General features: G+C 44.7%; 1 protein-coding gene across 4 annotated transcripts in view; it reads right to left on the minus strand.

The window, feature by feature from the left end:
* Nucleotides 1–12,129, minus strand: part of postnb (periostin, osteoblast specific factor b) — a 104,615-nt gene that overhangs the window by 38,156 nt on the left and 54,330 nt on the right. For all 4 annotated transcript variants that reach the window (XM_072477058.1, XM_072477055.1, XM_072477057.1 and 1 more), the window contains exons 10-14: nucleotides 9,575–9,723; nucleotides 6,833–6,969; nucleotides 5,453–5,583; nucleotides 4,619–4,749; nucleotides 3,434–3,536 (exon numbers count right to left, since the gene is read on the minus strand). In XM_072477058.1, the coding sequence (XP_072333159.1) occupies nucleotides 3,434–3,536; nucleotides 4,619–4,749; nucleotides 5,453–5,583; nucleotides 6,833–6,969; nucleotides 9,575–9,723 (651 nt within the window). The remainder of the gene's footprint in view (nucleotides 1–3,433; nucleotides 3,537–4,618; nucleotides 4,750–5,452; nucleotides 5,584–6,832; nucleotides 6,970–9,574; nucleotides 9,724–12,129) is intronic.

Below are 12,129 nucleotides of genomic sequence, written 5' to 3' on the forward strand. Positions count from 1 at the left end.
CGTTCTCCCCGTCTGTGTAGATTTCCTCCGGGTGCTCCGGTTTCCTCCATGGTCCAAAGATGTGCAGGTTAGGTGGATTGGCCATGCTAAATTGCCCTTAGTGTCAAAAAGGTTTGATGGGGTTGCTGGGTTACAGGGATAGGGTGGCGGTGTGGGCTTATGTGGGGTGCTTTTTCCAAGGGCTGATGTAGACTTGATGGGCCTAATGGCCTCCTTCTGCACTGTAAATTCTATGATTCTATGAAAATAAGGCAGGTTCATCCAGCTTCCATTGGCCATTTTTGCCTTATTCTGTACCATGCAAAGCAACGGGGTTTCAGGCTCAATCCCTTGGACTGAGGCAGCTCGGGTGGTGGTGAAGATCTACAGTTAGCCTTTGTATCCTTTGACTGATGCCGGAAATGTATTAGCCACACTTCCTTTGAATGCACACTCACAGCCCAATGCTGAAATAATGTGCATGTGTAGTTGTCAGGATTGAGTGAGATTATGATTCCCCCTTTTGACTGAGAAGTATGTCAATGTTCACTGTTCGGCTTGTAAGTCAAAAATGAGCCCTCTTGTTTTCGTAATAAATCACAGATTAATCCATATTAATTCAGGAGCTCTATTGTGGTGTGATCCACATAGATGTGATATTAGCTCATTTAGGGCAGCACGGTAGCACAGGTGGATAGCACTGTGGCTTCACAACGCCAGGGTCCCAGGTTCGATTCCCTGCTGGGTCACTGTCTGTGTGGAGTCTGCACGTTCTCCCAGTGTCTGCGTGGGTTTCCTCCGGGTGCTCCTGTTTCCTCCCACAGTCCAAAGACGTGCAGGTTAGGTGGATTGGCCATGCTAAATTGCCCTTAGTGACCAAAAAAAAGGTTAGGAGGGGTTATTGGATTACGGGGATAGGGTGAAAGTGAGGGCTTAAGTGGGTCGGTGCAGACTCGATGGGCCGAATGGCCTCCTTCTGCACTGTATATTCTATGTTCTCTCTCACACAAAGTCGAACTTACACAGGCAAACCATTTGTACAGATAAGTTAAGTGCATAATATTATTTTTCCAGACAAACGGAACAAGCAAGAAATGGAATTAGGAAATGTGAATTCTGAAAGATCTTGAACTCTTCTCACACCTTCTGAGAGAGTCATCTCTGTTGTTCTGCCAGCAAAGAACACATTTTAATGGTTCATACGGATCCGTGAAAAAATATATTTCTTGGATTGGAACATGCTGAATTTTTATCAATATCAGCAAACAGTCCGGGCTGCATCTCTTTGTGCATGGGTGCGGGTTGGGTGCCCATAAAATATCATCTCTCCAACGCCATGCCATTTTGTCAGTGGCTGGGAGGGTGGAGAGCTGCCCTCCTATCCAAAGACCAATGGAGGCACTCATGTGGCCAAATAAGAGCCTCATCCACCACAGCTGACATTTTAGCAGTGGCAGGTGTGCTTTCCATTTGATGGAGAGACCACCAAATGGGCACCTCTCTGCAGGCTTGTGGTGGAGGGCCCTCCTGTTTGGACACACTTTGGCCCACAGAAGGGCACCTGGTGGCAATGGCCATTCCCACGGCCGCTGCATCACCTGACCTCACCAGTGCTGACTGGCCCTGGAACGCACTTACCTTGTTGGAAGAATGCTGTCCTTCCAAGTCATTCTCTTCACCCAGGTGTAATCCAACTGTAGCCACCATTCCTGGTGTCACTGCTGAGACTGTTGAGCTGCCACTCCTTCAAATGGCTGGCAGCTCCTAGGGGTGGGCAGCCTTCCCTAACAGCAACCAATTAGTTGCCTTAACCTCATAGAATGTGGCCACGGGTCACACGAGCAGCTGAGGTAGGGTCACACCCAGGTTTCCAGCCCGTTTTACTGGATGAGAGTAACCAACAACTCTCACGATGCTCAACACCATTAAGGACAAAGCAGTCGCTTGATTGGCACCCCATCCACATCTTAAATGTTCACAGCCTCCAGGGGCAGCAGTGTGTACCATCAAGATGAACTGCAACAACTCACCAAGGCACCATAGCACCTTCCATACCCTCAATCTGTAACATCTGGAACGATAAGAACCACAAACGTATGGGAACACTACCAGCTGCGGCAATGCCTTCAAGCCACATACCATCCTGGCTTGGAAATATATCACCCATCCATCACTGTTGCAGGCTCAAAACCCTTCCCAACAGCACTGTGTGTGTATGTACAACACATGGAGTGCAGTGGTTCAAGAAGGGCGCTCACCACCACCTTCGCAATTAGAGCAATGAATGATGGCCTAGCCAGCAATGCCCACAGCCCATAAAACGGGCGCGATTTAACAGCCGTGTTAGCTGGAATCAGGTTGGGACGCAGGCGGTAGATCCCAGGAGAGGCCTCTTCCGCAATTCCCGGCGGTCGTTACAAGATCTCGCGAAGTATTGCAAACTGGATCCCACCCACTATGAATGGGTCCCAGATTTGCTGTTAAGTGAGCTTAGAAGCTCACTTAACTCTGCCGATGCCAGATCGAACCAATGCCCAAGATCTCCCGGCCATGCCAAGGAGACCCCAGCTGAGCGCTATTTAGCACTGGTCCCCACAATTGCCGACTAGGTGGAAAGGCACTTGGGGGAGTCTCCCGGGTGATCGGAGGCTCCCGGGTGGTCTGGGCAGGGTGGCATGCTGGCACTGCTGATGCCACCTGGGCACCTTCCACTGCCTGTCTGGCACCTTGACAGTGCCACCAAGGTGCCACACTGGCACTGCCAGGGTATCCAGGTGGCACTGCAAGGGTCCCAGGTTGGCATTTTCACCCCCGCTGGGGATCGGGCCCATATGAGGAGAGGTGCAGGGTGACTTTGAGGGACCCCCTTATAGATAAGTTGGGGCATTGGGGGGGGGGGGGGGCGCCAGGGATCACGCCAGGGGTCGAGAGATCGGGGCACCATTTAAAAATGGCACCCTGATCTCTGGCTGCAAGGCGAGCGGAGCTTCTCAGTGCTGGAAATTATGCTAAGTGCAGCCTCAGCGGAGCGCTCCCTGCTCGCGCTGGGAACAACCCCCGCTAACCCTGACCAGAATGGACTCTGTTTGCTTTACGTTATATCATGCCCAATATTAAAAAATACACCACCACTGGAATAAAACTCTAGCTTTTGTGAAACTTCACCTGTGTTAAGAACAGATACCAGCACCAAAAATATCATCTGCGGTTTTCCTAATTCGCTGCTCTAAATCTGGCAGCTGATAAAAGGAAACCCTAGATAAACCATATAAAGTGGATTTGTAGTAATCCACCGTCAAAGGTACAGCGACTGAGGAAATTTCCAATGCTCCTGTCCTGAAAGACAAACAGGCAGCAGACAGATTGAAAGGGTCCATTTAACATTGAGGCCTTTCAGACTTCACCAATTGTATAATTGGAAGAGGATCAACCAACTAGAAAACAGAAAGCTTACCTTTTGGAAAGAGTAAAGAATTAACTACATGAATAACACCATTGTTTGCCATGAGATCAGATTCTTTGGACTTCACGTTGTTTACTAACATTGTGTTGTTCACCTGAAAGCAAAGAGAATTGATGACTTGAGTGCATTTTATCTGTTTTGTTTGAAATAGTTGACCCATATACTGCTAAGAATCTGAATGAGGAACTTTCTTGGTTTCATGTTTTTAAGTTGAAGTAAGTTCATTTACTCAGTGAATAGCCAAGCCACACAAACAACAAGGTCAACCCCCAGTCTGTGCTGTATCAGTTGATCTCAGCCAGGAGAGCAGTTGAGTGCTGCAAGTTCCCACAGCACCCCTGGGTCATGGACAACAAATAGCTCAAAGTTCTCTCTCAGCAACTCCTGTTACAAAGACAGGTGAACAAAGTTGTAGGGGTGGGAGTTTGGCTGCAAATTGCTACCTTTCCTTTCTCACCAAGACTGCTGACATTCGCCATCAAGGTTCAAAAGTGAACTATGGTCACTTAAGTGAAATACTAAGATTGCTCCTTGCTGAAGGCAATAAAAGGTTTCAACTTTTTGCTAACTTGGTGAAGGACATGAAACAGAATGATATTGCGATCCTGACATTACCCTATTAAAAGGCTAGCTGTTCCTTGCATTAAGGAAATATGCTCTATTGAAGCTATATTATCATTTATTCCAGTAAATTTGTCTATGTTTCCTCAGTAAATTTTCTCCTACATGGCAGAATTCTGGTTGTCATTTTATTTATTTATTTTAAATTCTTCTTTTTTTCAATTAAGGGGCAATTTAATGTGGCCAATCCACCTACCCTGCATATCTTTGGGTTGTGGGGTGAGACCCACGCAGACACAGGGAGAATGTGCAAACTCCACACAGACAGTGACCTGGGACTGGGATCGAATCCAGGTCCACAGCGCCATGAGGCAGCAGTGCTAACCAATGCACCACCGTGCCGCCTCTGGCTGTAATTTTACCAGGGATGATTTTGGTAGCTAATGTTTTTAATACATTAGAAATAGATGCTTAGAATTTGAATATGTAAGTAATAATTTGGGGCGGTAACTTATTTTTTCAATGTGGAACAAGGATTGAAATATGCATGCTGTGGAACATTCCAGTTTTAAGTAAACTGGGCTGAATGTTACATCTAGTCAAATTGGAACTCACCAGTTTTACCATAACTCTGCTGCCCTGGAATGATTTCAGTATATTCGTGACTCCATATTCAATACCACCGCCAACGTAAACTCCCTTCAGGAGGTGATACAAGAGGATATGTCTGAGAGCATTTTTATCTCCTGTAAAATAGATAGCAATTTTCATTGGATTTTCTTGCAAAAGTCAATTTCTGAGCATTTCCTAGTTTAAAGCAGGAAGGCTCAAGACTTTAGCACCATAAACTCCTATTCATCCAGAACTCTGCTGCTGGTGTCCTAACCTGCACCAAGTGTCATTCACCCATCGGACCCTGTGCTCGCTGAATTACTTTTGACACACATGTAAGCAATGCCTCAATTTTAAAATTCTCATCCTGGTTTACAAATCACCCATGGCCTCTTACTTCCTCATTTTTGTAATCACCTTCAATGCTATAACTCTGAGATATCAACGCTGCTCCAATTTTTGAGCATCTCTAGTTTTAATCAATTAGTGCCTTTTTTTAATGGTAGCCTTCAGCCATCCCTTTAAGGACTGGTCAAGATATTCAAGACCTCTGCACTGCTAATTCCAAGTGGGGTGTCTGTGTCTGGCATGTGGGCTGGCTTCTCATTTCAATATTGCAATTAGGTCTATGCTAGTTTCAGGATATAATCACGGCCACCTAAAAAATAGGCCCCAACCAATTTAATGGTGGCCTCACCTCTCGTGCAGATGAAGACAGCACATTTGCATTGATCAATAAGTTCCTGTCTCACACATTTTTTAAACCCATAAAATTTAGAACCCAATCTTTAAAATCCGAAACCATTCAATTGGATTCTTCAATTTTTGAATGCTTACTGGTCAGTTCCTCGAGTTCGTTCGGCGAAAGGCTTTCAAATACATCATTGGTTGGAACAAATAAAGTCCAGTCTCCGCCTTCAGTAAGCAGTTCTGTCAAACCTGCGGATTCTGCCAGAGTCAGGAATATGCTGATGAGAAAAGGAACCATCATTTTAGTGGAAGAGAAAAATTCCGAGGGAGATATTGACGGGAAAAGGCCAGTCACTCCCCTTAGCCAGCTCTAACATGAACCTTCCTGCTGGACACCCTTACAGAGCCGCCTCATATCTACTGCATTAACAAGGATTCTGTCTTCTTTCGCTTCCTCCAGTCAACATTTACGATATAAAGTGGAAATATATTCAATAATTTGACAACTGTAAGTGTGTGCAATCACAAAGTTCCCTTAATTTGTAATGTCAGCTGACACATTTCTTCCGGTCCTCTGTGGGGGTGCTGCACAGGGCCCCACATAATTCACCTGGGTTACTGTCTCACCGTACTCCCCATTTCATGATCAGAATTCCCACCCTTGCTGCTAACTGGCAGATTCCAGCCCAAGCAACTATGTGCCAATCCAAATCCAGCAAGTTTTGTTGGTTATTCATTTGTGAAATACGGGCAGCACTGCCAGTATTTATTATCCATCCACAAGTGTCCCCGAGAGGGTGGTGAGCCACCTGTTTGACAACTGAGTGACTTCCTAGGCTATCTCAGAATGCAGTCAAAGGTCAACATACAGACGGACCACGCAAGGACAACGGATTTTCTTCCCAAAAGGATAATTGTGTACCAGATGGATTTTTACAGCATTTATACAGGTCACCATTACTCCCGCTAGCTTTATACTCCAGATTTTATTTATTTCATTGAATTTGAATTCCCCAGCTGCCGCAATGGGATTTCATCTTGCATTTCCAGACAATTTGTCCAGGCCTCTGTATTACTAGTCCAGTAATAAAATCACTGTGCCACCGCTGCATCAGGATGCCCATTTGACAGCCAACAAACAAATCACCAATTCTGTTTAGAAAGGTCTGGACCTCCAACCCACATTCCTGCCAGAAATGACCGGGTGACCTGACATAAAAACAGAAAGTGCTGGAAAAACCCAGCAGGTCTGGCAGCATCTGTGGAGTAGAAATGTTTTGAGTCCAATCTGACTCTCCTTCGGATCCTGGCGGTTGACCTGCCATGTGCCCTGATAGGTCAGCTAGCCAGAAGTTAAAATCTGCTACTGGGTCTGTGGGTGTCGGTTGCATTTTTGTTACTTTGATCAGTTACATAAATGTTACAGCAATCAGCAATTGAAAAAACTGGCCCATGTGGACCCACAAAATAACTAAGTCACAAAAGGAGCTCCTTAAGCCCCAACAGCTGGAACAGCTCAATACTCACCTAAAGCGAGGATCATCTCTCAGAATTTGCAGCAAAGACTTCTCTGAAGGGACAATGACCTTTCTGATCGTGTGAATGACACCGTTTCGCCCTTCCTTGCTGCCTCTGAGCATGCAGGAATTCTCAATGCAAACTGCCTGACAGAAAGTAACAAACAAACTTCAATACCCGGACAAAATTAACCACATCTTATTTTAAAATAAAAGTTTGTTCCTCTTTGGTAACACAGAAGGAAATATTTTTATCAGGGAAGACATTTTCATTGATTTATTGTTACTTACAGATACAACTATTTTAATATACTGTGAGACTTTGAAAGTCGACTAAAACTGTAAATTTGTTGAGCTAGCTGTGATTTTTGGCAGCTTCATCAATGAAGTTACAATACATATCTCTCATGAACCTGTTACAGGCTATTGCTCTGCAACAAATGCAGAGGCATTGCACATCTGATTGGCTGAAACTGTGTTATTCCCAAAAGCTTCACTTCAACTTTATTCAATGAGTATGTTTCTACTTTAATTTGGGTGCAAATATTCCTTTTCTATGTCAGAAAGATAATGGACATGCCAAGATCCCTACTTGAATAATTTTAAGCATCAAGTACTAGACTAAGGCTCTGCTTTTCACCGGGCACTTCCCATTTCATTTGGGGCCACTTCGCATTTTGCAGTTTAAGGACGCACTGGTCATTTAAATCTTCAGCCATCTCCATTCAAATTGGATTTTGGTAGCCCGGGAGTACAAAACCCAAAGTGTTCAGAAAGTCCTGCTAAGGGAAGGTCTGGACTTTGTGAATTTGTTTGCATAACCAGGGTATCCTTTTCAAGATTTGTATGTGAGCTTGGGACATCACTGGGGGAGGTTAGGTGCCATTTGGGGGGGGAAGTAAGGTGCCCTTTGGTGAAACTTGGGTGTCCTTTGGGGGTAGGTCTGATGCCCTTTAGAATTGTTAAAATTAGGCCTGATTGGGTATTAAAATGCATGAGCTCATTAACTCATTAGAACCCATGATAAATTGCCCTTAGTGTCCAAAATTGCCCTTAGTGTTGGGTGGGGTTAGTGGGTTATGGGGATAGGGTGGAGGTGTTGACCTTGGGTACAGTGCTTTTTCCAAGAGCCGGTGCAGACTCGATGGGCCGAATGGCCTCCTTCTGCACTGTAAATTCTATGATAAACTGGCAATTGTACCTGTCGGTATTAACTGTCAAAAGCATAAAGAGGACCTGTCAGAACTATTAAGAGTAACTGTTAAATTGGCCTGTTGAAAGTGTCAAAAGGTACTGTCAACAGCACCTGTCAAGGTTTTTAAAAGTCCTGCCCTTTAAATCTTTGGCAGAAGTTTCTGGAATGTTAAAAAAAATAATGTCTTGTTTTTTCACTCTGTCTGCTGACATTGGTTCGAGGGCTTACAGTACTGGTTTTCTGTTGCATGACTGATTTCTTAACCATCCATTGTCACAGTATGTGTCTACATTGTCAATGTTTGGTTGACAGCTACAAGTGGTTATAGACTATGAATTCCAGTGATGTTGTAATAATGCATTGTGCACTTGCAATGTTTATCTCAGAAATTTATGTATCTTAGGGAATATAAATGTAATAAGTGGGTTTCTATGAATGAGGGTGCTTTTTTCAATATTCTAAAGTCTGCAAAAGACACCTCAAACTTTATTTTATGGAACTATGTTTTATCTCATCTCAATGTGCATCCTGAGGTCTGCCTACAGTCGATACTAGGTGAGTTGGCATGGTAGGTGTAAGGGAAAAGGTTGTTTGCAAAGGTTGGCATGAGTTGACACTAAGCCAGCATAGGACTAGAAAAGCAAAAGCAGGGTAGGTACAGGGGCCGAGGTAGATATGGTGGGTATGGTTGCCAAAGGGGATGGGTACAGGGTATAAGGTGGCAGGGGACGGGAGTGGAGGTTGTGAGGGAGGGGAGGGCTGGAGGGATATTTCAATGTTGTATACTTTTAAACAAGATTTTGGACACAGCGCCAGAACCTAGAGGCAGAACATCCGCCTAGTGCACCTCCAAACCCGGCAGCTTCCTCAGGTCTTATTGACAGCCAACCTGACTTCTAATCTAGCCCACCCCTTGCCCCAGATTGGTAAACCGACATCCTGGCAGCCATTTTTAGAAGTCGGGTTCAGGGAGCAATATGGATGACTGGGGAATAACCTTTATAATTAACCTCAATTCAATATTGGGCTTATTTATATTCAGTCAACTCCTGGATCAACTATCTTCATGAAGTAAAAAAAACCTTGCCAAAAATATTTCCATTGCACTAATAGAATTGAATTCGTAGGAGTTCAGAAAATGTTTTAGGCTCATGAATTATGACAATACATTTAGAGTTTTTCAACTTCCTAATGTCATGATTGTTTTTAAAAGTTGCAACTGAGAAGTACTTCATATTGTTTTCACAATTAAATTATATTTTTGAATTTATTCTGTTTCCTTGCTATTTTTATTGTGACTCGCTTCCTGAGGATTAATTTTGATATAGTATTTAAAGTTTAAGAGTAGTCACCTTGTCAATGCAAAGTTTTACTGAAGCCATCAACAATCACCGGTTGTAGCTACATTACTCATAACCAATCATTCTGCGACCAGACTGTGAACTCCTCCTCGTTCTTTCCTCCATTCTAACCAGCTCTTAATCCAATATTCTACCCCTCAATACGTTCATTTCACTTAATCTTCTCCAAAATTAAAAGACCTTCTGAATTACTTACAGTGCGGTAGATAAAAACCCTGAGGAAGTTTCCTCCTAATGTCTCCAGCCTTTGTCCATTGTACAACTCATTGAGGACCACTTTTAGTTTCAGAATGTGGTTTTTCAAGATTAGCTTCAGTAACCGTTGGTCAAGTCCCATAACATCCGCTGTCAAATAGAAACGGAACAGGTTGTTTTGAATTGGATTGTCTGATGAGGACATTTATATTTAAGGAAGGTTCTGTATATACTAAGGAATAGAATTTCTGTTCCTTTCATTCTTTTATTGGCTGTAATTGTCCGGTCATCAGGATTCTCTTTCCCGCCGGCAGCGCAACCCCGCCCTTGGATTTCCCTGTGGTGTGGGGTGGTTTAAATGAGAAATCCCATTGACAAGGAGATAGAATCCTGCCGCCAGTGAACGGTGCCCCCCAAGCAACACATGGTCGGGGGACCGGAGAATCCCGTCCATTCTTTATTCAATATATATTACCATCTATTAAAATATTTTGGCCTGAATAACAATTAATTCTGACAATAACTGGGAATTTGGTTACCACGTATGCCGTGTGAGTGAACAACATTAAAATAAATCTGTACAGTCCTAAATGCAGGATATTTATGGAACATTATCTGCTAACTTGATCCCTTGAACGATCAGACTAATTATTCAAAGCAATCACTAGCACTGGTTGAAAAAACAAAGAAATCATCAAAATACAGAAAAAGAAACGAGCAAATAGGTGAACCGGATTCCTTTGAATGGTTGATTTCTAAAGTGCTGATGATATAAACACCTCCATGTTCAATTGATCTTACGATGGACCATGCAAGTTAAACATAGAAAGAGGTCCACAATGGAATCAGATTACATTCAGATAGTGGTTCACGTGCTTGCGGATGTCCAAATTAATGGAATTTTAACATAGCGACACAGCATTCCTCACCCCTCTTTCTGGGGGCATTAATCAAGCAGAGCCCAGCCAACGTATAGCCCATCTAACCCAGCGCAAACCTATCTGAACTTGCCATTTTAGGACATTAACATAGTCCTGTGTTAAACACATTTGACAGACAGCGCCTGTAATTAGAATAAGGGGTAGAAAGTGGAATAGGAAGGCTGGAAATGCACTAATTGCTGCCTGTCTTGGTGCCTTTTCATTGCTCGCCCAGAAAGCATCCAAAAGATCTCCAGCTCCAAAGAACCAATGGGACCCTGATTTATGTTGTATATCGAGGTTCGTCACTAGCAAAGTAAAACTAACCAAAAACAATCGTTTTGAATCCAGATCCACTGAGATAATGGGCGTGGTTCAGTTGACTTAAACTAAATCTGCTGTTGGGTGCATTTGGCGGGGTGTTTCTCAATGGCTGCAGCGCCGAGAATCACCTTGCTACTCAGCAACACGTTGCCTTTCTTTTGACCTTGGGGAGTTTTTCTCCGCTGAGGTTGCACTTAGAATCATTTCCTGCTGGCGAGTGAATGGTGTTCACAGATGAGGCGCCATTTGATTGGCAGCCCCAATCTCCCCATTCCCCTCCCCCCCCGGCTTTCAGACCCCCTGGCTCTCTGCCCCCTCAACCTTGTCAAGGCCCCTGGCAACCCCCACTCTCACCCCCCTCCAATTGGTATTCCCCTCCCCTGGGCCCAACACCTGGCAGTGCCAGCACAGGGTACCACCCTCCACTGTCCCCAACCACCCTGGATTTCCAATGGGCTGTGAGAACCCCCTCCCCCACCCCAAAGTGCCGTTACGCCTCGTTCACGTTTGCACCCTTACGAGGTCTCCCCGGTGTGGCCGTTGACTCCCAGGCGGCGGATGAATCTGGCATCCAGGTATTTACTACTCATTTAGGTACGCAGATCTGGATCCCATCTAGCGAGGGCGAGATCCAGATCACGCCAGGCGAAGCGAGTCGGGTGACTCGTGATCGGCCTGGCACGGAGAAGAGCTCCGGTGCAATACACCCGTTGCGCCCAATATCAACAAGCAACTGAAGATACAAACTATGACACAAAAGCTATCTGCAGTCTTACTGCACGTTGTCATGAATGAATAGAGGCTGCTACCTAGCAGTTCTATACTAACCCTAAATTAAATAGTTGGGGGATTGGTTACTGTCCATTTTGAAACCTGTAAAAGAATTGCTTAGTTCAGGAAGTTAATATATCTAACGTATGACAAGGACAATTTAATGTTGTCAAAAATAAATCAAGTCTAAAATATTACACCCACTGGGGAGTGGGCTGGCAGGCAAAGGAATAGAATATCAGGTGGGACGCGTGTGGAGGGAGGGGTTGATGTCACCTACCTGCCTTCACGAGTATTTTACCAACAGCATGGTAGGTGGCACACAGCCCACCCACCTTTTGACTAATTGAGGCCCTTAAGTGACCAATCAATGGCTCTTAGGAGCCTCTTGCAATATATTCCTCCTGTTCAGTCACCCTGTGTCCAACAGAGGCGCTCCCCAACGGTGATCGCTCCCTCTCTTTGTTTAAGCCATCACGATTGTGGCCACCCCACAGTCCACGCAGTGGAGCCTGCCCAACTGACCCCGGCGAACAACCCC

The sequence above is a fragment of the Scyliorhinus torazame genome, chromosome 15, assembly GCF_047496885.1.
Source record: "Scyliorhinus torazame isolate Kashiwa2021f chromosome 15, sScyTor2.1, whole genome shotgun sequence".
Lineage (NCBI taxonomy): Eukaryota > Metazoa > Chordata > Chondrichthyes > Carcharhiniformes > Scyliorhinidae > Scyliorhinus > Scyliorhinus torazame.